Genomic DNA, 26,129 nt, shown 5'->3' with positions numbered 1-26,129 from the left:
TCATAATATTCACCGCCTGTTTTCTTTCTTCATGTCTGGATGAAAAGCCTAAATTGTAAGTGCCAACATATTTACTTTTTACTAAATAAAGCTTGTGGTGCACTTGTGGTAAGTGCTTAATCTGTAACACACAGCCACAGTTTGTTCACAGAGTCCACCTTCCGCTCAAGGAATGAGTAGTGAACATACATGTGACGGGGTAGGGCCCCACATTACATCCTTTTGTTTTTAGTATATTTTAAATGGGAAAACTTAAAGGGTCTGTATTGGATAAAGTGATATTTCCATGTCTTTTTTTGATTATAAAGCAGGTCTAGGTTCTATATTAATACTGTGAAAATATCAGAGCGCTCAGTCCACAGACAAATTCACACAGCCTGTATTCAGAAACTGAGCCTTAAAATGAGCCGTCAGGAATTCCTTCACTTCGCCACAACTATAGTCACTGTCCTCAGCTAAGCCCCCCAGCAAGGCCCACTGGGCCCCACCATGCAGCCTTGCAGGATGGTGGGTGGGATGCTATATTTTATTTCGATCACTCAGAAAACAGTCAGATCGAGATGGTTTTTGGTACTTAAAACTAATTAATCTTCTTATGGATATCAAAACTTAAAACACAGCAAAGGTGTAAAATATGGGACTTTTAAGCTTTTTTCTGTGAGGTGGTCAGGATTTGGATATTTAGTATCGTACGTGTTTCAATGATGCACAATGTATCATCAACAGTTGCTTCTGTGTAGAGAGCAGAATACAGTCCAGCACTGCAGTGGTTGTTACAAAGGGACATTTTCATGAGAATAAAAGATTATCTTCATCTTGTTTTCAGTACACTTCAGAATCTCTCAAACTAAAACTTTTTCTGAATGCGTCTCACAGTTAACACAAACTGCTATAAAGCAGTTTAACATTTATGAAATTTTCAAAATGCAAATGACAATAAAAATTTGGATATTTCAACAAAACAGTATTCCTTTGTATTACATAAACATTTCTCAGGAAAATGCAGGAAGTGCAAACATTGTACAAAAAACCTTGTTCTTTGTACAGAAGCCTGATAAGATAACAAAAAGAACTTCTGCACAATGCAGGATTTTGTTAACATTAGATTGACTGTTGATTTTAAACATGTTACTAAACATGTACATAAAAGCAAGGATCAATTCCATTACGCCAACAATGTTGACATATTAAATAATACAACATAAAACTATTAATCACACCCATAGGACGTGGGTATCAAAACATTTGAAATGATCTGAATCTTATCTTCTTAGGGATGTTTTCACTTATCTGGAAAGCAAGCCTTAGCCAGTTTACCACGCTGACAGCGGCTTGTGAGTCAATGATGGTGTATGTGTGCAGATATATCTTCTCTTTGCTCTAGTGTTTCAAGTGTTTCAACACATTTTGACGAGACCAGACTCAATAGCTTTTAAAGTCAATCATTCCCAATGATAAGCTACTGCAAACTGGTATTTCTTTGCAGGTGATACTGTTCTGCTCCTCTGCTCTTTTTTTAATCACACATAGAGCAGACCTTATAACCTCATGGATTTATAACATAGAGCTTTTTATGTGCTCCTGGATAAGCAGGGCGTCACTTCTACTGCAACCATGACATTAAAAGGACCAGGACGCCTTGTGTGATGATCTGCTTGAAAATGTTTTTTTTCCTGTGTGTGTGTGTGTGTGTGTGTGTGTGTGTGTTGTGTCAATGAGGTGTTATATTGTCAACATCCCTGTAAGGAATGCCAAACAGTTCAAATACATCCGCTTAGTAATGCGTAAACAACATGTCAATTAACACGTTGTTAACGTTGTTAACAATACACACAAAAGTAGAAGTAATGAGGAGTATAATGTTAATTTTAATGGATCAAATCACAGAGCAAAGTGCGCAAAGCCACCAAGTTATTTTCAGCACGTTCAGCAAGATGAGGGCAAGCATTAACTTCAGAAGCTACCTGACAGATAATCCCTCACAGTGTAACACAGAGCACCTTTTCCTGCCTCACGACTGAATTCAAGTCAAACTGCTGATGACAACAAAGACGGATTAACACCAGCTCTAGTGTTGAATGAACACCTAAATATTACCCCCCCAAAGACAGAACACCAACACTAATATGAATGACAAAGAAACCCTCCAAAAATCTAACTCCCCCACACTTTTTGTCTCAATCTAGATTATTCAACTCCAGAAATTTGCTGTGTATTATTTGGCTGCAATTATCCTTGACAGTCGGGGTCTTGACGTCTTTTTTGACAACATTCATAGGCCACACCACATACCTCTCTGGTCATCATACAGAAAACAATGTTATGTAAGGGCAGTTGATGCTGAGTGTTATATAAATGCTGTTATGTTCTTGTCAGTTGTCAACGGAAACATCTTGTCACTGTCAAGTCATTATCAACAGGATCTTGGTATTTGGTATGCTATAAAAACATGGCTGTCATTGACCCTGATTGTGTTATTTTGCTGTACACACATCAATCAGACTTTGCATTAATACCATAGTACAGGTACGCACACACACACGCGCACACACACACACACACACACACACACACACACACACACACACACTCTCGATCAGAGTATGTAGCAGAGGGAGGTATCCTGAACTGTCATTACCTGAAACACACACCTTTCAGTTTCTTTTTTGCAAAAACACACATAACTCCCCTGCCACAGCTGTATTTTCAATAGTGAAAATATGACTGTTGAGAGAAGAAGGAAGACACCACTTAAATGTGTTGACCAATCTGTAAAAATCCCCTTCCTCCCGCAGTTGGCTGCACATAAACGTCTGTTTTTATTTCCAATGTTACAACAGAAATGGAACAGTTTGGATTTTGATATTTGGTGATACATACCTGTTCCTCACTGTGGTTTTACATGACTTATTAATTCCTCCTTATGTTGACAAAGGGAGAAAATGGCAAATGGTTAACTGGTGTTCAAATCCTTTCAAAAGGATTTTCATTTTAAGATCAGAGCAGTGTGCAATGTAATATGAACCATGGTGTATACTGTATACTGGAAAAACATCACACAGTATCTGGAAGAGAAAAGTATGAATCATTACCCACACACTCATTCATATAATGCTACAGGTTGTAAAGGAAACATAAAATCCAGTCTTGGCCGCAAGGCACAGCGACTGTGAGTCAGTTTCAAGCTGAGTGAAGTGTTGTCTTTACGAGCGTCATTAGCAGGGTTTTCCCATGCATTGCTCCAACTTCCTTCGAGGCAGGATTGTTATGTCTGAGATATGATTAGATTTGTATTCAGTCACTGAGGTTGCAGTCCTGGCTCGGGTGTTGTTACCAACTGTAAAATAGACTGAGTCTGGCTGATGCCTCCTCAGTGCAGAGATGACTCATGCTGGGTAATGCCCAAGTTGCTGAAGAGGCTGATCGGCTGAGCGAAAGCACCTGCTGAAAGGCTGCTGGTTCTGATGTTACAGCTGAAACACTTTTTTGGACTACTTTTAAGTAGTTGTTTGTTCTTTAAATTTTAGTGCACAGTTTTTTAAGGTAGAATGGGTAGGCCTATCCATTGTTCAGTGTATTTCACTTAAATTTGCCTGTACATAAATATTCATTTGTTTTCTCTTTTCAAAATGCACTTTAGGTTCCAACTTTAGTTTAGATTTTGTTTTAACAGTAATCACGAGTGAAGACAAACAATGTAGAACGTTATAGTTTTACTTAAGTTCCTGCCTACTTAGATTGTCTTTCACTAATGCAGGTTTTTAAAGGAGTTGGGATTTTGTTGCACATCATCCTGAAGTGATGATGCTCAACTCACTTCAATGGTTCACTTCCAACTGTCTATTAAGAAAATTTGATCAAAGAACTGCACTGGGGCATAGTGGTCTAAGCAGGCGCCCCATGTGTAGAGGCTACAGTCCTCGCTGCAGTTGGCCCCGGTTCGAGTCCCGCATCAGACGGCCTTTGCTGCATGTCATTCCTCCCCATTTCCTCTCTGTCTCTACTATCCTGTCCAATAAATGCCCAAAAAATATACTTAAAAAAAAAGAACTGCACCAGACTTTTAGCAGTTCACACATAAAGCACATTTCTTCCTTAACTCTAAATGAAAACTGAAAAACATTAACAAGACTTCATCTGCAGTCATCTGCATTGAGCTAATTGCTAACATATTTAGCATATTTAACAGGTTGACCATGTTTACCATCTCGGTTTGTTGTGTTAGCATGCTAAAATTTGCTAAATAGCACACACAAAGTACAGCTGAAGCTGATGGACATGCCATTAGTTTTGCAGGATTTTGGTGATAAACCAAATACTAATTGGGCAAATTAATTTTTTTTTGTTGCATAGTTAAAGGTGAAGTGAAAAAATGTATAAAGCCTATTGTGGTTCCAGAGGCAGCTGAAAAAACTGAATAGTGAAATACTGAATAGTTAAATAGGTAAGAGGATAAGGGGATAAGTAAACTTTAGTTGCCATTTTTAAGTTGGAAAAACTTCATAAAATGAAGTAAACATAACTAAATTGTATTGTATATTTACAATAGAAGGTTTCTAATCACATTTCTGTGAATTAACAGTGTTTGTTTTGGTTGATCAGTCCTGATTTTGGAGTTGCCAGACCAGCAGTCATGGATCTCTTCTATGCCCATCTTCAAGGTTAGACTAAGTATTCCATCCTGTCGGCTGTCTACTACACGGGCTGACAAAAACATACCAAAATACAAAACAAATACAACAACGGGAACGTGCTGCAGACAGTTCAGTAAAAGAAAAGACTATAATTAATTTACACCTTTGGGCTATAATTCTATTTAGGTTTTTAACCCGTAAATTATCCACCACCATAAAAATAACACTAAACAGTTCAAATATGCAAATCCACTGCATCATGGTCCAACTGTCCCAATATGTTACATGTTACTGCAACTATGGTACCGAACAAATAAAAGATGAAACAAAAACGTTATTATACCAATATTATTTATTTGTTTTAGTCAACAGCCTAACACAGTCATGGTGTTCTTTCTAGCAGGGAAATCAAACATTGTTCAGAGGGATGGTCCCAACACTGTTGCAGAAGGTCCCACTAATGTGTTGCACTTGCAGGTTGCTTTGTTTTCATCTTCTGTCCAGTTCATCCCAAACCAGCTCCATGTCATTTCAGTCTGGAGACTGTGCTGGTCTTATATCATGTGAAGTCTCAGTTCTTTTCATGTCTTCTCCAACAGACGGCTGACAGACTAAAGGAAACATCGGAAAAATGGATGAAGAAAAAATGGGAAAGATGGATAAGGTACATAACACCTGTATGTCCATCAGTTGTAAAATGTCTATTTTTTTCATCAAATGCCTTCTTTCTCTTGTACACCCTATTTTATAAGTGGTTTTGAGTATCAGGCAGGTAGATCCAAACTTTTTGGGTTTTGTGTACTAGGTATTTTTTTTATTTATGTTTTTGCATTTAATCTAATTTCCTTTTTCTTCTTGTTGGATGCCTATAATTTAATTTATTTCACTGGTCCTAAATTAGTTTTGTTCACAGCTGAATCTCATAGAAGTCTTTAAATGGATCAGGAAGTAATACAATAAAAAAAGAATTTAAAAAAAATTCACTTGTACCTCAGGGGTTGTTTTCATGGATGAAAAAAAAAAGTAGACTTCTTTTTTTTTTTTCACTTGCCTCTCAGGGGTTGTTTTCACAGATGAACAAAAGACTCAGAAATTCTTTTGTGTGTGAAATGAAAGGAGTTGTTTTTCGGCAAAGTAGACAGTTACGTAGATCCCAACATAGGATTATCCCTGGCAGAATCATCCGAAGGAATTCTTCCTTCGAATTCTGAATTAGCATATTCATACTGTCTTTTTCATCTGTCATCTGCAGCCTATAGCAACTCTGCAGTTCGCATGAACCCTGGATGAGATATGGTCCATAACTTTTATCTCTAAATCTGATCAAAACTGTTTCTTGGAATTTTGGGCAGGTTATGACTGATTTTCTACTCTGTGACGCTGTATAAATGTGGGTCTTATGTCACTTGGACACAACATTAAAAAAGACCCTATTTATGCGCTGAGCCCCCTTGCTGTTCTTGTTGGGACAGGAGCAGCCACACATAATTAACAGGTGGTCACCGCAGCTTTGCACACAGCCCTGTGTATCTGCAGCTCCCAAAGACAGTCTGACTGACTGGGACTCCAGACCTGACGAACATGAAGATGTTCTGGCTGATTCGTCTGACTCTTCTGGTGCCCGGCCAAACTCTCGTCATGAGCTTGCCTCTCCGAAACCCAGACCTGCACACACCACCCCATGCTGGTTCATCTGAAGCTGACCAGGAGTTTGCAAAGGTATTTATCACTTTATACATGGCATGTGATGTAAAAAAGTTTGAGAGACCAGCTGCTGGATTTACAGGTCTCTGTGCTCGGATTGTGTTGTTGTATTTATGGGAGATTTGCTCTGGACAGCTTTAGAGCCCCAATACCTCGGCGTGAGTGGAGCCCTGCTCAGGTAGAGATTTGTAAGGTCAACTAAGTGTCCCTAAAAGCTTCATTAATGACCTCATTGTTGACCCACTGATAGGATCTGAGTTTTTGCTTCCAGAAAAATACTGTATATGGCTCCAGGGATCTTTTTCCACCGGTCCACGAATTTATGGCAACATGAAATTGCTTGTAGAATTGTTGCTGTGGGGATATACTTCAACATATATGGAAACTATCAGTTACACAGACAAACATTTCTCTTGACATGTAACTGATTTTTATTTTATATTGGCATTTTTTTTCTCATGATAGTGACTGACGGAAGCCTGGTATTCCTATTATTTTTTCCACCACTACATTATAAAAAGTTATGTTCAAGTTAAATGACTTGGATTTGATGAGAGTTGTAAACACATTGGAAAACATTCCAGTGCACAGGTTCAAATCAGATACCTGCTTGACATTTCTGCCACTGTGTTAATTACAACATTTACCAAGTAAAATATATTTTATTAATATCAGTCCTGTCATTATGTCAGCTTGATGATGGAGAGAAAGTTAACTTAAATACCTTCTGATAAATCATGATGTTGACTTTATTAACTGAGATCACGCATTTTTATCTTCATGTTTCTTATGTTCAGGAAGATGTTAAATAATATGTTCTGTAAATTTTGTGTTGCCCAACATTTCCAGGACAAACATTTTGGTCACTGAGTCTAATCTCTTATAAGTCTGGGTATTGAAACTTAATACATTATGAATACTGACTGAATATGTCTGCAGCATGAAGTGTTGGAAATGTCGAAAGTTGGTAGTAAATGCTTGTTAATACTTAGTCTTTTTATGTATTGTTTGATCAATTAGTTCCTTTATTAAAAAATAGAAAACTTCTTCAACTTAAGAGTATATTTTATTCAGGTAAAGGTTTTTTTTAAATCTGATATTTATTTTATGTTTTTATAAAAAAAAAAGGTCAAATGTGTTAATATTTCTAAAATATATCAAATCTACAGTGTCTCAAATATATCATATAGGCCTCACTATCGGCCCCCGGTGCAAGTTCTTTGATCAGTTTTTATTTGTTGGCCCAAAAGTAGTCAAATTGCATTAATATATTTTGTGAACAAACTGGAATCAGCTTTAAACTGAAGGATTTATCAGTGGACGGCCATCAGAATCTTTAGATGGACTATTAACAATAATACTTCTAAAAAATATCATCACAAATCTCTGATTGTATTACACTTTCTTTCACTTGGGCTCACGTACAAAATCCGTCTGGAACAATCAGCGCTCACGTTACAGAGGTGCTGGAGTCAAAAAAAAAGGAAAGAACATCTGGCCTTGAAGATTATTATACAAATGTTTGCAGAGCTGCAGGCTACAGAGTCTTTAGACTTTGTGTGACTGTTGTCTGCACCTAAAATTACATGGTTATTTTCTGCCGCATACTGTTATTAAAGGTTTGAGAAAATGTTTGGAATGTTTACTGTAAAGATTGACGCCATTTCATGAATGGCTGAACATTAGTGTTACTCCTCAACTGACGTGACATTGTTGGAAAATAAGGAGTTTACCTTCTACAAATTGTTTTCAAGCTGCGTGTGGCAGCATCTGGCTTTTTTTTTTTTTTCTGTCAGATCTCAGCAAACGTGTGTCACCTTTCAGTTGACTGTAGTAACGCACCATTTTGCGCACTGACTGAATTATCATCTTCAGGAATATCTACAGCACTTCTACGGCTACCAGCCCAAGTCAGAGAGAGAGAAGAGGAATGCAGACACGGCTGGTGATGCTGACTGGGATACCGGACTCTGTGATAAACTGCAAGGCATGCAGCGCTTCTTTGGTTTACCGCCAAGTGGAGAGCTGACCGAAGAGACTGTGGCGGTTATGAAGAGGCCGCGATGTGGTCTGTCAGATGTGGAACGATTTGGTAACGGAATTCGCTGGAAGAGGAGCACCCTCAGCTACAGGTTAGAAAAATGATCAGAAAGCAGTGCGGTAAATGGTGCTGATTTTCTACTGAGATGCAAGCACATCCCATCACTGCTAGGGCGGCACTGAGAGCTGCAACTTAAGAACACACAGGCAAACAGCAAAAGGAAAACAAATTCAGAAAACAATTTCAAAATGAACATCTAATGCAGGTAATGTACCGACTATGCATGACTATCTCACACAACTCACGTCAACTGCTGTGGAAGAAAAGGTTTTTTTTTGCTTAGGAAGGTTGAAACTGAGTGAAATGACCCGGAAGTTTCTAAGCGGCAGCCATGATAAGAGCTGGTCCCATTCTCTGAAATGATAAGGAAAGGTGATTCAGTGATTCCCAGCTTATCTCCTTTAGCGTGGGAAACACTGGATCTTCTTTTACAAAAGGAAAGGAGAAATGCCCAAATGAGACGCACCATTGTTGCAGCCAGTGTTCATCACTTTTTAGTGCCCCCTGGAAACACGTCCGTTGTGTTGTGAGTATTTGCAGCATGTGTTGTCAAATTGATGATGTTTTCTGAATTGGTTTTTGTTTTGTCTACTTGCATGTGCTTTCTAAAACTGCAGTGAGTTGAGCTCTCAGGGCCACAATACATATACACATATAAATTACATATACATATTCCATACTAACATTACAGCTAACACTTAACACAAAGTACAGCTGAGGCTGATGAACATGTCATTCATTTTTTCAGGTATTTGGTCATAAACCAGGTGTTGGACAAACTGAAACTTTGACCTGAAGAGGACATTAATGCCTGTACCAAATGTCCACCCCATGACGGTGCAGTCAGAAAATCACCAAACTCTTAAAGACTCATTCTCTGGAACCATGAATGTTTCAGTGTATCGAGTGGAAGACTCTGACCCTCTGATGGCACAATATGAAAAGACGATCACCGTAGTCAGTAGGATTCATTTTCCTGGTACCTGGAATCTTTGTACAAAGGTTCATGGCAATCCCTCTGATGATGATATAAAATAAATGAATTGTTGAGATATTTCAGGAACAGTCATGACCATCCACAGAGCCATACGCCGCCATTATAAAGGTTATTCTACGCTGTAACAGCTGAGAAAAAAAAGTGACAAATGTGACAAAAAGCATTAAATGTGTCAGATTAGTAAAGATGAATTTACATTAAAGGTAGAGTAAGCACTGCTGGAGAAAGACTGTTGATATTTGAACGCAACAGCAAAACATATACGCCCCTCATCTCAGTGCTTCTTTCGAAACTCCACCTCCAAAATGAATGAACAGGCATTGCCAGAGTCCCGAGCATCTTATACAGGGGGGAAGTGAATACTCTTTCTCATAGCTGAAGCAAAACAAATCTTATAATATAAAACATCATCAAACAACTGACAGGCACACAAACACAGCACCATAAACACAGTGGAATAAAAACTAAAGAGAGTTAGTTGTTTAGATTGTTTTTACATACCTACAGTGTCAGAGGAGAGGGCCAGAGGTTTGTAGCTAAGCTAACAAGGAAGGTATCGTTACCAATGCATCCAAACCAGAAAACTCCACTGTGCTAGCAAACATGTATTTTTAGGTCTTTGTGGCTGTAAAACCTTTTGCACGTTATACAAACAAATAACATGATACAGAGACAACAGCTAGATAGCAAACTGCATAGCTAACATACAAAGAGGATGAGACAGTTTCTCGTAGCCAGCATGGACAGTGATACTCACATCTCTCCTGTTACTATCTAACATCACAACAGCATATTTTGGCGAAATTGAAAGTCATCCGAATGTCCGCGGGCAAGTAATTTAAAGAAACCAAAAAAAAAAAGAAAAAAAGAAAAGTGGCACCGGGACCTACTTGCTAACTAACCAGTTGGGTAAATAAGATAAAACAAAACTGAACCGTTGGCAACACTAATGTTACCCACCTGTCAAACAGAAACAGAGCAAACTCTGCGCCAATCCCTGTTAGCAGTAGGCAAACACGCTGTCGGCCAGTGTACCGTCGAAACATCCGCAAAGTTAGTTTTTACCAGTCTCTTCACTCTTGGCCTCTTTACCAGTTTGACTTTGTAGTCTCCACCACTGGAAAAGCCTTACCAATGTTAACGCAGCCTGATCACTGCTCTTCTTCTTCAATTTTTGTTCATCTTACCTTCTCCTCTTTTGCTGTTCCTCTGATATCTCCATCTTGAGGATGCAATTATGTTGAGGATGACATTCGGCTGTCACGCTGCCACTGCTTGAAATTTCTACGCTATCTTTCTTTCCACCGTTAATTAGTACAATTCTGTATTTGTTCCTCAGGATAGCTGGCTCCAACCTCCCCAAATCAGCCTCAAATGTTCACAAAGTCATCAGGGCGGCATGGAAACTCTGGTCCAGTGTCGCGGCTGTTAAATTTCGCAAGCGGAGCAGGAAAGAGGCTGACATTGTCATCTCCTTCTATAATGGCGGTGAGGTCTATAAAGATCTCCTCAGTCAAATAGTATTGCACAGAAGTCCTGTCTCTGACATGTGGCATTAAGGATTTACTGAGTGGAATGGTTAACTGTGCTGTTTCTTGCAGACCATAAGGATGGCGCACCTTTTGATGGCACAGGCGGAATCCTGGCTCATGCCTTTATGCCTGGGGCTGGTATTGGCGGAGATGTGCACTTTGATGCTGATGAAGACTGGAGCTTTAATACTACTGGTACTACAATTGAAAAAACCCTCTAATCCTCTTCGATACAAACATGTAGGCTCTATGGTAGGTGTATGAAAAACCTGCAGGAAACAGGATTAGTGTAATTTTGGTGGTAGCTAAAAGAACAGTTTGACATTGGAAACAGCTCTAAAGCTCACTAAACACGGTATCTTTACGTACATGTCTTTTTTTCTTAAAATCATACAACCCATATAAATACTGAAGTGTAAAAATGACCAGTTGCAGTTTTACAGGGGTTATATGGGGGTTATATATATAAATGTTAAGATTTGACATATACTGTGCATGATATTTTGTTTGGGAAACCAAATGTGATCAACAAACTAACCACACCTGGAGTGACCACAAATCCTTACACTACATTTATGTTTACATCTATCTAATTGTTTTGTGCAGCTTAACCTTAACCTCCCATGGCTTGTGTTCCTGCTCAAGGTTTCAACCTATTTGCTGTGGCAGTCCATGAATTTGGCCATGCACTTGGCCTGCCCCACTCATCTGACCCGGGAGCCATCATGTACCCAGTATACAACTTTGCCCCCACTTATGACCTGCAGCTCTCTTTTCGCGACGTCAAAGATGTCCAACACCTGTATGGTGAGTTGAGCTGGATTCAAAAGATGGGGCATTATTTCAATGACTGGTTTCAGAGAGGTTGCTGATTCGTTTCCAAAGCAGACGAATAGAAATGAAAAACATGCTAACCCTGTGATTGCATTGTGAGATGTGAGATTCAAAATAACCTCAGCTTTGATCTCAAACAAAAATGTATTCACATTTTTCAATGTACACATGTATATTGGATAGTTTTTGCATGTAAAATATTGAAACATCACTTCAGTACCACTGAACATGAACTTGAACGTATGTGAGTAATTACACAGTCATTTGTTGCAGATAACAACGTCCGTTGTTCACACACCAGTAGTGTGGGAAACCAGTGCCAAACAGCTTCAAACCACAGCATCCTCTTTTTAATGTTTCAACACAATACTACTGAAATTTGTTCAGTGACAGTGAAGTCATTATTTATATTGCCAGCATCAGAGATTTATTTCAAAATCAAAATTCTCAGTCTACATGAGTATGACAGAATTTGACTAATTTTTTGCATTTCAGTTGATTTCAGGTTGAAAGGTTTCTTGTTATCTAAAAAAAAAAATATATATATATATATATATATATATATATAGCTGTAGTATGTAATAAATGCGTGTTGGTTAAATCACATCAACATATATGCAGTTTATTACATTAGACATTCAGTTTTGCATGTTATGTGCAGGCTGATAAAACAGCTGACGAAAGCAGCTCATTACGAAGAATGAAATCTGTTGGCAGAAAGCATCAAAATAGGTTTCTGTCAAAGTTGTGCAATAATAAATTTGATAAGAGCATAACACAAACAGCACAGAAATGCCCAGTAAATTACACTACACTTGCATTCGTCTGCAACTTTTATTGACTTATTTACTTGCCTGCAGGTATCAGTCCCAGTTTTGCTTCACTATTCTCAAAAAAGCCTCCTCCAAGAACACCTGACAAATGTGATCCAGATTTGTCTTTTGATGCCGTATCAGAATTACAACAGGAGGTCGTTTTTTTCAAAGACAGGTATGAAAACTTTCACAGTATGCCTACATAATGTAGGGGGACAGGTAGACTTGATTCTTACCTGGTGTCACCTTGGTCCAGTAATATTGGAAGAAACAATTATTCAAATGATGTTTGAGATAACTTTCTGCCTTTTCAGATTTATGTGGCGCAGACATCCTCATTTTGATGAAACTGGAATCACTCTGATAAGCAGTCTGTGGCCAGACACGGTACCTCCTTACTTAGATGCTGTCTATGAGAATGTGGAGAGGAATGTAATTGTGTTTTTCAAAGGTAAAATTAAATGATATCCCAAAAGACCATTATGAGTTGCACAGTATATGCACTTAAAATTGAATTTATAATGAAAAAGCAGATATACCTGAATGGGTAGTGCATATGAAATGTGTGACAGCAGTGTTTTTGTTTCAGGTAATCAGCACTGGGTGCTGAGGCAGCTAAAACTTGAGGAGGGTTATCCTAGAAACATCTCAGACTTGGGCTTCCCCTCCAGAATAAAATCTGTAGATGCTGCTCTTCATTTCCGAATTGACCGCTACACTGTGTTCTTCACTGGCCATGAGTGTTGGAAGTATGTAAGATCCTACAGTTTCCCCCTTGGTTCCAGTTTTTATGTTAAGCTAAGCTAACCACCCATGGTGTAGGTTTCATTTGAATACTATTTTGAGAATCAAACACTTTTCTGGTGAATGTTCATGCAGTTTGTGCATCATATTATGGTGGAAATGTCTTACAGACCAGGTGACAAGACTGAATAACTTCAATCGTAGTGACATAATGTGTATGGATAGCAGGGAGATGTATGATTTAATATAATGGCTTCTTGAGAATAAAATGCATTTCCCCCTCAGGACAAATTTAAGATTACAGAGATGTCTGAAGAATGTTAGGGCAGAATGTAGACATGACTTCTTTTGAAGAAGACCTAAAATGTATATAAGATTGTATCATCTACATAGAAAAATCAATATAAATCTGTGGCGTTCTGTGACTTTCACAGATAGGCAAGCAGAGTCAAACAACCAACTACAGAACCCTGTACAGATGTAAGGCGAGATATCGCTTCCACTTGGGAATTGTTCTACTTGATGTCTATTTTCAGCCTATATAACTGTTATAAAAATTGATATATAGTTCTGTGTTAGAGTATTACTATTGCTTTTACAGATAAGAAATAATAAAGGACCAAGAACAGATCCCTGGGGTACCCCCAATAATTGCAACATGGCAGGGTGATCTGAGACCATCAGTGGAGATTGTCTGTGTTCCACCAGACAGATGATAGAATCAAGACAGTGTCTTTTGTTTAGTCTAGTGGAATGGACCACTGTATGCATCTGCATTGCTTTCTGGCTCTGTTGCAGCTATATTCTAGGTCTATAGCATAAAATAAGCTTTTAAATTAATATACATTCCTTTGTTTATTTACAATAAACATTTAATATTTAATTATTGATTAACAGTTAGTACAGCAAAATACTTCTCATTTAATCTTTTTCCTGAAGGAGTACCACTATTTTTCTCCTGCTAAGATACACTATTCAGAAAGTACAAATGCCAACTGTAAACATGACAGCTTGCTGTTTTCTGCAATCAACCCACAGAAGTACAGATACAGGTGTATTTTATAACTTGTAAAACATGAAAAATCTTTGCAAAAGACAATTTGAAGATGTTCTGCTTCTGAAATGCTTTCAATGGACACTGGAACCATGATGCCTGCATCCATTGAACTGGAAATCAAGAAATAGGGCAGCATAGTGATGTTTCCTGTTCAGAGAATGTCTGATATTATTTAATACAAGTGCAGTGCTGCATTATACGTTTAAACCAGCAAATACATTAAATATTCTGTAACTGGTGATGTGCCTGAGGAGAAAAAGCTCTTCTATCAAACAGAAAAAAATAGACTTTTCCAAAAGTCCACCATTAAAATTAAGCTGAAAATAATCCATTTATTATGAGGCGCACATATTCTAATGAAGTTCATGTACTTAGTGGTGCATTAACCATAACCATAATGCCACAGTTCTTTAATGCTCTTGAAAAATTCTCATATTGCTATGCATTAGCTCCATAACTATGTTGCTGTGTATACAGTATACACAGACCAGACCAGGCCAGACTACTTCCTTCTTGGGTTTTGATGTAATTACAGCTTGTAAATTTCCTGTTTGAGTTAACTAGAATTGTTTGCTGTCACTGAGTTGGCTATGTCACATACATTGTGGGTTTTTTTAAAGTGCCAGCAGGACAAACACAGACAAAGTTCTACCCTGTTTTCTTTGTGTATCATACCTAGGTACAATGAGCAGCAGAAGATGATGGAGGGATCACCGACACTCATGGAGAAGCTGTGGCCCGGGATTCCAGCTCCCATAGATGCAGCAGTCTTTTATGAGGGTAGTTACATAACCTTCCTTTTCTGTCTTCAGTTTTTACTGAAAAAGTTGCATTTCAACAATACACTCTCATTAAATGAAATGTGAACAAAAGAATATACAGTATATTTCTCACTGACACTGGGTGGTTTTCTACTACGTTACCTTTTGGCACAAAAAAATAGAAGAAAATCGAGGCTAAATATGGTGAGTTCCTGTCCAGTAAACCAGAAACCTTACTTTGAACACTGACGTTCAAAAAATGCCACACATAGCATTATGTATTTGATACATTTGATTCATAAATAGCAATGATGAATCTTGATGCCCAACAGGATTTGTGCACTTCTTCAAGGGAAATACCCACTACAAATATGACTCAAACTTCAAACGGGTGGTCTCCACCAGCCCTGCTAACGACCTGCTGGAATGCAAGATGGACAACAATGAAATACTGACAGAGAAGAGATAAGTGAAGGAAGGCAGTTCATGTAGCTTGATGACAATGATGCTGTGTATCTACTCTACGTGCATACAGTAGAAAAAGTGTGATAAAACAGTAAATTCAGCAATAACCACAATGTACCTAATAGGCTTACTGATGACTAATGTAGGGAAGTGGTTGAAAGTGTTACCTCAGTGTTTTATGCAATTTTGGATTAATGGCATGTGTACATTTTATCAAAATGTTTTGTTGTGTTTGATTTGAAATATAACTCTACATGTTTTGAAATATATGTGCTTTGCTCAAATATTGCTGCTAGATGTTTTCTTTAATGATACCAACACTTTTTCTAAAGATATTCTATATTCTTTTTATCACTTGCTTTTTTCATATTACAACACATTTATTCTGTCTGTGTTTCTGCATTTACAGGTGTTGCTAATTTACCTGAGGCAGTACATTACATACCACGTCATTACTCAGTGTCCAATATTGGGTAACACTGACCAAAATGTAGCTTTCCATTACTATTAATGTATAATGAGGTGATGGAATATTACAGACATTAACCACCTGCAGTTGACTCACAAACAAATGATAGACTGAACTGATTTTAGTTTTTTTCATCAAGTGCCTAATGTTTAATTTAATAACAATATGTGAATTTTCAGCTGTTACTGCTGCATATGATGGTACATTTCAAGTCATGATTATGTGTTTTCTATTATTTCTTCTCATTTTAATAACTATTTTACCGGTATAATTTCGTTGACTTAAAATTAGGTCATATCACAAAAAACAAATCTCTTTCAAATCTCAATTAATTTGTAGATCCAGAAATGTTTTGAAGGCTACCAAGAACAAGATCACAATGAGGTCCATCTGTTGCTGAATGTTCCTCGACGGATAGAATTTGGGTCTTTTTAAAGGATTTCTTTACATTGCATGGTAGAGCATATTTCTGACATATTATAATATGAACTGCAGTTTCTAGAATGAAAATATCTACCTATACAATGCTATCACTGTTTTCAGTACTTTGATGCACATTTGGATGCAGATGCACTTCTCAAAATTCTATTCTTCTTTTAAAAAAGGTTTTGGTATGTTTTCTGGAAAACATTTTGTTTTCATTTATAAGTGGCAATTGAGCCATTTTCCCACATCGAATACAACTGGGACAATCACCAGCATCATCTATTACAAGTAACAAACAAATGTGATATCATCATGATTACAGTGTTAGTTTTGGGAAAAATAAGTTGGATGAGCAATCAGAGCCTGACTTCCTCTATTAATCATAAAAGGGATATTTCCCTGACTCAGGGTGTTAGTTGCTCAATATGGCCAGTACCCAGCTTATATAGCCGCTGCCTCCAGCACAGACAAATTACATTCAACAAGGAAACATGAAGACTTTCAACCTGAGCATTCTACTCAGCCTGGCAGTTGCAGTTTACTGCATGCCAATATCACAGGTTACTGAGCAAGATGAGAATTTTGCAGAGGTGTGTATACTTGCTTTGCTTTTTCATGCGTGTACTTTATTTTGCATCAAAATTGTGCACATGTAAATGTTCAAGTTCTCTGAATTCCTAATGTTACGCTGTTAAAGACACAAATAAGTTTAGTTTCTTAATATCTGTTGTTAGCAAACAGAGCCTTTCTTCCAAGGCCAACTGATACATACATATGTATCTAACTCTTGTTTTCTCTTACAGAGCTACCTGAAGAAATTCTTCAACCTAACAGAGGAGAGCGGTCCGACTGTCGGACGGGAGTTCAGCCCAAAGAGCAAGAAAGTGAGTGAGATGCAGAGATTCTTCAGACTCCGGGTCACCGGGATGCTGGATGCTGACACCATGGCTATGATGAAGAAACCTCGCTGTGGCGTTCCAGACGTCAAGGTTTCCCTATACGCCATAACTGGAGAACACCTGAAGTGGCAGAAAAACAGCCTTACCTACAGGTGAGTGATCTGAAGAGTGTGTTAGAGAGACTAACTACAGGCAGAGCATGTGATTATATAAGTATACTCTGTGTTTTTCTGTCCTACAGGATTGAGAACTACACACCTGACATGACCAAGGCAGAGGTGGATGACTCCATAGAGAAAGCGCTGCAGGTCTGGGCCAAAGTCACTCCTCTGAGGTTCACAAGGATCTACAGTGGCATTGCTGACATCATGATCTCCTTTGGCATCAGAGGTGATTACAAAAGAAACAGAGCGCTTTGCCAGTTCTAAACTCTCACTCACTTCATTGTGATGTCCCATTAAACATCTAAGCCTTAGATGTATGTTTTCTGAGTCTTGAATCACATTGGACAGCTGATCAATCGTAGCAGGAAGATGCTTTTTAAAAACCCAGCGCTCATTTGCTTTTTACATTAATTCAACTACTTCTTTGTATCTGTATTTGATTTAGAAAGCCTGACATGAATATGCTCTTGCTCAACAGAACATGGAGATTATTACCCCTTTGATGGCCCTCATGGCACTCTTGCACATGCCTTCGCCCCAGCTCCTGGCATTGGAGGAGATGCTCATTTTGATGATGATGAGAATTTCACCTACCGCTCAAATGCAGGTAAGTCCTTTATTTATACAGAGAATAGTGTCTTGTCTCTCAGTGTATGTGACCTGATTGGACCTGATTTGCCTGAGGGGAGCTGTAACTTACCAGTAAGTCTGTCCTTTCTTTTGTAGGCTACATCCTCTTCATGGTAGCTGCCCATGAATTTGGCCACTCTCTGGGCTTGTCTCACTCTACTGATCCTGGTGCCCTCATGTACCCTGTGTACTCATCCAGAGACCCTGACACCTTTGTTCTGCCCCAGGATGATGTCAACGGCATCCAGTCTCTCTATGGTTAGTGCTAACTAACTAACTAAATCACTGCCTGTTTGCACAAACAGCACTTGGTCAAAATATCTGACGAATAACTTCTGCACAAACTTCAGTGAGTCCACATGACTACAATGACATGTGACATTGGTTTCATTTAACCTACAGGGGAAAACACTTTGAACCCTGGTCCTGGACCCACATCTCCCACCACGCCTGACGCCTGTGATTCAACCATGGTCTTGGATGCGGTTACCACCCTCAGAGGAGAGATATACTTCTTCAAGGACAGGTATTGCAGACATGTTCAATGTTCAAATATCTAAATGTCCAATCCAAAAAGTTTTATTTTCTACTTCTTCTTTTTCCTTTACACTAGAGCAGGCCTCTGAACTGATTTTTGTGTTGTGTCTTTTCTCAGCTTCTTCTGGCGTAGCTACCCCCAGAGCAATACACCTCAGCAAAGTTTCATCACAAACTTCTGGCCTGATGCCCCGGTCAATATCGATGCTGCTTATGAGAGCCGAGAGACAGACAGGATCTTACTCTTTAAGGGTACGTGATCTGTGTGTCCACCCAAAGCTCCTAAAGTCATTCTATTTTCAGGTCTAGATTATTTGCCTGTACGCATAGTCACTAAAATATTTTTTCTTTTAAATCCTTAATTTCTTCATTTTTGCAGGTCGTCGAGTGTGGGCTTTCAGTGGCTACGATCTGGTACCTGGCTATCCTAAGTCAATTTCCAGTTTTGGTCTGCCTGAAACCGTAGAGAAAGTCGATGCTGCTCTCTATGACGTGGACAGTGGCAAGACTCTGTTCTTTGTAGGCAGCAATTACTACAGGTGTGTTTAAATCACTTGAACCACAATTCATTTAGGTGACTGATTTCGGTATGATGTGGATGTATGTTTTGATGATGAACTATCTAATTATTATCTAATTACTGTCTGTTCTTTAGTTATGATGAGGTCAATAAGGCCATGGACCAGGGATCCCCCAAACGGGTGGATGAGACCTTCTCTAGACTGACTGGCCAGGTGACTGCAGCTTTCCAGTTGAGAGGTGAGTAACATTCAAGTTTCTTCATAGTTTTCCGAGTCAAGACCACTTCCATGACAAAATGTTTACAGTTCTGAGTCCTTCCAGCCTTAACCCAACATGGGGACTAACATCTGACATCTGTGTCCTGCAGGTTTTACTTACATCTACAGCGGACCCAACATGTTTGAGTATGACCTGGGGAGCGGGAGGTTGTTCCGTTGGCTGAGGAACAGCTACTTCTTACCCTGCACCAATGTCTAGACCAGTTCATTGCCCAGGCAGTTTATGTAGCTCCTCTGAATGACAATGAAGGCACCAAAGTTCCATAATATATAATTTCATAGTTTATAATATAGGATTGTACACATTCATGGCGGTATACACTGGATTTTTGCCTTTCCTGAAAACAGCACCTTATATATTTTTTTAAACTTTTTTAGAATAGCATTTTGTGAGGTCAGCCATTGCTACTTTAGGTTAATTTAACTCTACATTATTTTATTTCATTGACATAGTGTCCACTGTTTAAGTATTGTTGTTGCTAATTTTGTTGCTGTTTTAATTTTGTGTTTAGTGAAGTTGAACTTTGGAACTTAATTGTAACATATGAATGTATGCAAATTGTTTACAAAAATGTGACACAGTCAAAGGAAATTGTTACATGAATTAGCAAATAAAAGGTAGTTCAAGTGCATTTTAATTATTCTTTGTTGTTATTTTCTATTAGTATTGTAGATAAAAAGACAATGTACTCTTTGCTGGGATGTTGCTTTATTGCTGACAAAACTGGTCAGTCAAATGTTAGCTATTTAAAATTGAATAGAGTAGTTTTCCATCAACAGAAATATGAAATTGGTATACAGTATACAGATGTCAAGAACCACTGCACCTTAATATCTAACTGTACTGAAGCGTATTATTTCCAATGGTGTTAGCATGCTATAAGTTGTTAATTATAGTTTCACACATATATATATAATAGTACGGCTGAGGCTGGTGATACGTTCTTGCAGTTATTTAGTCATAAACCAAAGTACTGACTTGATTATGTCGCTCTGTGAAATGTCTATGTATCACAAAAGTTATTAAAATTCATCATGAGGGGAACTGTAATATCTTCGATATGACCCGGGACTTGCAGCACATCATGAACATCCAGAGACTTGACTTTAACTCCAAGTGATCGAAGCTCTTCGGCAGACGGGAGTATCTGGAAACTGAGACTGCTTATCTCTGTTTCTTTAACAACTTATGACCCAGGCAATCGGCAGGTTTTTTCCAGAAGTCGAATTATCCGCAGACGTGCCCTCCTCACCATATCAAACAGATCAGGGGATTAAAAAACCCCCAACCCATGGGTATAGGGGATATGATGTCATTGAAAGGCAACCAAATGACATGTACCGTTACCATGATTAAAACCATGGATTTCTCTAGGTTTGAGAATTGATGGAAACATTTGGGATAATGTAAGTACACAACTCCAAAAATATATAAGATAGGTGTTGTCATTTTCAAACATTTTAATGTGGAAAAGTTACATGTTAGCATTTTTAAGCAGTCATTGTTTGTGATTATTTTGAATATTTTTTGTGATAACAGCTGAGTTGTGATGGTCAGTGCTCTGATTCCATAACTTCACTGTTCACCCCTTCACCCCCGGAACATAATGATGGATACAACACCAGACGGAAGTCTTCTACATTAAAGTTTATTGAATAGATGGGTATAACTGAAAAGAAAACAGATACCTTTCACCACAAAGGTGCTGCTGCAGCAGGAGGGAGAGAGCGAGAGCTGAAACAAAGGAATGGCTTACTTAGACACTAGTCAGCACAGGTGTGTGTCAATCAGGCGATCAACCTGGAGGGATCGGCAACAGGATCAACAGGAAACACTGAAATAAAACAGAATTCAACCCGATGTTTAATGACAACAGACATGAATTTAATATTTATTTTATTATTTTTCATTTATTTTATATTTAATATTTAATTTAATTAATAATTATTCAGAAGTTACTTGATAGTAAAGCAAAATAATTTTTTCTTGTTTGTTTTTTATCTCGCTCATGAAGGAATGCCAGTTTTTCTTCTACTAAAATATACTACTGGGGAAGTACAGATACCAAATAAAGACTTGAAAGCATGCAATAATCAGAACAAGTACAAGTGTCTTTTATAATATCAATCCCCAGCAACCTGCAAATGTGTATACAATTGGCTTGTGAAACACGAAAAATCTTTGCAACATACAATATGAAGATGCTCTGCTTCTGAAGTGCTTCCATTAGATACTGGAACCATGACGGCTGCATCCAGTGAAGTGGCCGTCCAAAAATACGGCAGCACAGCGATGTTTCTTGTTCAGAGAATGTATATCATTTACTGTAATAAAAAGTCAGTCGCTGTAACAGCACTAAACCATCACCTAAAACTGCTGTTGTCTGGAGAACACAATTATCTTTGCAAGGTGGGAGAGATCTTCATATACTTTAACCAATGGAGCTACTTTTACGCAAAATGATGACCAGAGTTGATTTTCATAGAAAGGATCTCAACAGTGATGAATGTTGGAGTAATGTTGGAGATTCTCCACCTGTCCACTGTCTGTCTGTTTCTCCATTATTTATATTCCTTTAGTCCGGAAGTGTCCACACTTAAAAAATCAACAGGGTTTCTCATAAAAGTATTGCAAGTTATGAATAATGTCGTCCGAAGTCTTTGCAGACTGTCCAGCGTCTTGATTCACAGTGCTCTTCATATTTCTCCCTCCTTCCAGCTGCCTGACAGTGGGTATGCTTGTTTTCTGCACAAGTCCAGCTTGTGAAGGTGGATCAGGTCTGTAATCTTCTGGTTCAGATCGGGACTCTTGCTCAAAACTATAAACAGGTCATAAGCCGTCACAACCGTTTGTTTGCACAAGACATGCTTAACGTCTCTATCGTTGCCATGGTAGTTACCAGCAAACTTCAGCTTCAGAGGGGACAGAGCGTTTCAGACAGAGGGTGAATGGAGAACAGTAAAAGATGTACAGAAGAAGAAAAATTAAATATTTTCAGAACATTAAAGCATGTAAATCTATTTAAGTAGACACCAAGAATTAAATAATGAACACTGAAAATGGCCACAATAGGTCCTCTTTAAATATTTCAGAACTGGTGATGGCCCTGAGTAGAAAAAGCTGGAGAGCAGGAAAGGCTCCTCCTGCTGCCACAGGGGTGTAAGCTGTTGTGGTGATATACATATGAGTATCCCTAGAAAAATGCATTTACTTTTAACCTATCACAAATGTGTCCAACTGTCATTAAATGGTAATTAAAAGCTTCAGCTACATCACCTTTTGTTTGAAGTGGACCAGTTGTACGGTAGTACTGATTTAACACATGTGTGTCAAATACCAGGTTTCCACCTTACCAATTATTCTCAATACTAGTAGATCTACTGTGTAAACCACACTTTGTCTCTGTGAGTCTTTAGTGGAACATACTGTAGCTATTAACAGTGAGGTTAAACATGAGTTAATTCAGGAAACAGAACAGAAATCTCTCTTACCCACCAGTAAAGTTAAGCCAATAATAAATTGTCTATTCTAATGAAGTTTATTTACTTAGTGGTGCATTAACTATAACCATAATGCCACAGTTCTTTAATGCTCTGAATGATTCTCATATTGCTATGCATTAGCTCTATAACTATGTTGCTGTGTATACAGTAAGAGACCAGACCAGGCCAGGCTAGTCCCTTCTTCGGTTTTGATATACTAACACCATGTAAATTTCCTGTTTGAGTTAAGCCACCCTGTTTTCTTTGTGTAATGAGCAGCAGAAGATGATGGAGAGCTCACCGACACACTCATAAGAACTGTTCACACCTGGTATTGACATGCATCTCCATTGATCCTATCACAAGTGGTCAGCTCTAAGTCAGTTCACACCTGGCTTTAAAATGTGCCTCCATGCCTCCTTGTTTTTAAGTCAATGGATACATGTGTCTGTTGTCAATGTGCTTGTGTTTGTGTGTGTGTTTGTGTGTGTGTGTGTGTGTGTGTGTGTGTGTGTGTGTGTAGGTGTGTGTGTGTGTGTGTGTGTGTGTGTGTGTGAGTGAGAAAGAGTGAGTGACAGAGAGAGAGAGAGTGTGTGTGAACAGGGCAGGAGGGGTTGAGTGAATGAATTAATGTGCTGCGCACAGGTCTTACAGTGAAATTAAGTTTACCCCCCCACACACACACACACACACACACACACACACACACAAAGGAGGTAAAAGAATTACAATAATCGTGTACTACCATATCAGACACCTTTAAAGTGGACTATACATTCCTTAACCTTGAAGTTAGTTGGACGTCTTGTCTGACAGCCTTACTCCCTTCATTGGCTCACATCCTCAAGTCGTGACATAATGTGTGACAAAACTGTATATTCAGCAATAACCACAATGTACCTAATAGGCTTACTGATGAATAATGTAGGGAAGTGGTTGAAAGTGTTACCTCAGTGTTTTATACAATGTTGTAATAAAAGCATGTGTACATTGTATCAAAATACAGGTTTTTGTTGTGTTTGATCTGAAATATGGATTTATACTCAATTCTCAATATCTCAACTCTACTCAAATATTGCTGCTAGATGTTTTCTTTAATGATACCAACACTTCTTCGAAAGATATCCTTTTTCATCACTTGCTTTTTTTAATATCACAAATTTATTCTGTCGGTGTTTCTGCATTTACACTTCTTCTAAATATACTCCACAAAATATTAAATGTGCTTCTACCTTTGCACCACTATGACACTGTGATGCATTGGTTTACTGATATTGAGGAAAATTTGTTAAGGTTTATATTTTTCATCACATTTTTCGTAATCGTTGCTTTTTTATCACAACACTTTCATTCTGTCTGAGTTTCTTCATTTATGGGTGTTGCTTAATTTACCTGAGACAATACATGGCACAACATCATTACTGTTCCTCTCAGTGTCCAATATTAGGTAATACTGACCACAATGTAGCTTTCCATTAACATTAATGTATAATCAGGTGATGGAATATTACAGACATTAACCACCTGCAGTTGACTCAGGAACAGGTGATAGACTGAACTTATTAATTTTTTTCATCAAATCAATGGAAGTTGCAGCAGAAAAGATGACGAAGCCATATTCATAATATCCTGCAAGTGACTCATATTAGTCAAGCAGTCTCAACAATAACTTTTATCTCATGTTGATAAATATTATTCTAGAGGCTGCTAGATTTTTGTGATGTGGTTTGTGAATAATATTGTGCATCTTGATGACTAATCACTGGCATCAATAAGACACTCCCTTACCTGGCAGAACTTTTAATTTTAAATGTACAATAACAGGGCTTTTGTTGATGATGACGGGACACGTCATGTCTGTTTGCTCACAGGGCATACTGCTGTCAGCAGAGGCATGAGGGCTGGAGGAGAGAGTTTGTGGGACTATTGAAGACAGACTGACTTGGACTAAGAATGATATTAAATAAGAAAAACGTTGTTGGAACCAAAGTCATCATTCATTTTACACTGTGTTCCAGTATTTAAGTGCATGATACTTAATGTAACAAACAGTATGTGCTTTTTCGTTTGTTGCTGCTGCATAAAATGTTACATTTCAGGTCAGGATTACGTGTTTTTCGATTATTTCTTTGTTATTTTAATAACTACTTAACCTGTTTAATTAAATTAGTTAATATCACAATAAAAAAATCTATTGCAAATCCAGACATTTTTTAAATCAAAAACAAGATCACAATGAGGTCCATTTAGTGATTCTGGAGCTTTTAATCATATCATACAATGTTCCTCAACAGATGGATTTTGGGTTTCCTTACATTGCATGGTAGAGCATATTTCTGACATATTATAACATGAGCTGCAGTTTCTAGAATGAAAATATCTACCATTACAGTGCTATCACTGTTTTCAGTACTTTGATGCACATTTGGATGCAGATGCACTTCTCAAAATTGTTTATTTTATGTGGTTAAATGTGGTACACTTTTCTTTTTTTTTCTTTGGAAAACATTTTGTTTTCATTTATAAGTGGCAATTGAGCCATTTTCCCACATCGAATACAACTGGGACAATCACCAGCATCATCTGTTACAAGTAACAAACAAATGTGTTGTCATAATGATTACAGTGTTGGTTTTGTGAAACATTTACATTGGATGAGCAATCAGAGCCTGACTTCCTCTATTATCCATAAAAGGGATATTTCCTAAATCATTGACTCAAGGTGTTAGTTGCTCAATATGGCCAGTACCCAGCTTATATAGTCGCTGCCTCCAGCGCAGACAAATTACATTCAAAAAGGAAACATGAAGACTTTCAACCTGAGCATTCTACTCAGCCTGGCAGTTGCAGTTTACTGCATGCCAATATCACAGGTTACTGAGCAAGATGAGAATTTTGCAGAGGTGTGTATACTTGCTTTGCTTTTTCATGCGTGTACTTTATTTTGCATCAAAATTGTGCACATGTAAATGTTCAAGTTCTCTGAATTCCTAATGTTACGCTGTTAAAGACACAAATAAGTTTAGTTTCTTAATATCTGTTGTTAGCAAACAGAGCCTTTCTTCCAAGGCCAACTG

General features: G+C 38.1%; 3 protein-coding genes across 3 annotated transcripts in view; all 3 read left to right on the top strand.

Moving 5' to 3' along the window:
* Positions 1-5,850: 5,850 nt before the first annotated feature.
* Positions 5,851-15,928, top strand: LOC111663528 (neutrophil collagenase). Its single transcript, XM_023417749.2, has 10 exons — positions 5,851-6,353; positions 8,214-8,470; positions 10,776-10,924; positions 11,038-11,163; positions 11,614-11,775; positions 12,663-12,792; positions 12,932-13,068; positions 13,207-13,366; positions 15,098-15,198; positions 15,512-15,928. Exons 1-10 carry the CDS (start codon positions 6,216-6,218, stop codon positions 15,646-15,648), a joined length of 1,497 nt encoding a protein of 498 aa, XP_023273517.1. The 5' UTR covers positions 5,851-6,215; the 3' UTR covers positions 15,649-15,928.
* A 791-nt stretch (positions 15,929-16,719) lies between these two features.
* LOC111663531 (collagenase 3-like) lies at positions 16,720-20,201 on the top strand. The gene is made up of 10 exons (XM_023417752.2): positions 16,720-17,129; positions 17,343-17,590; positions 17,680-17,828; positions 18,081-18,209; positions 18,329-18,490; positions 18,635-18,758; positions 18,888-19,021; positions 19,149-19,308; positions 19,425-19,528; positions 19,659-20,201. Exons 1-10 carry the CDS (start codon positions 17,031-17,033, stop codon positions 19,766-19,768), a joined length of 1,419 nt encoding a protein of 472 aa, XP_023273520.1. The 5' UTR covers positions 16,720-17,030; the 3' UTR covers positions 19,769-20,201.
* A 5,634-nt stretch (positions 20,202-25,835) lies between these two features.
* Positions 25,836-26,129, top strand: part of LOC111663530 (collagenase 3-like) — a 10,746-nt gene continuing 10,452 nt past the window's right edge. Inside the window, exon 1 of the mRNA XM_023417751.2 lies at positions 25,836-25,955. Within this exon, the coding sequence (XP_023273519.1) occupies positions 25,857-25,955 (99 nt within the window). The 5' untranslated portion in view covers positions 25,836-25,856. The remainder of the gene's footprint in view (positions 25,956-26,129) is intronic.

The sequence above is a fragment of the Seriola lalandi genome, unplaced genomic scaffold (genome assembly GCF_002814215.2).
Source record: "Seriola lalandi dorsalis isolate HSWRI2012SDOR001 ecotype SW California unplaced genomic scaffold, Sedor1 jcf7180002054577, whole genome shotgun sequence".
Classification (NCBI taxonomy): domain Eukaryota; kingdom Metazoa; phylum Chordata; class Actinopteri; order Carangiformes; family Carangidae; genus Seriola; species Seriola lalandi.
Note: the sequence above shows the minus strand (reverse complement) of the source record. Positions and strands in the feature narration are given on the sequence as shown.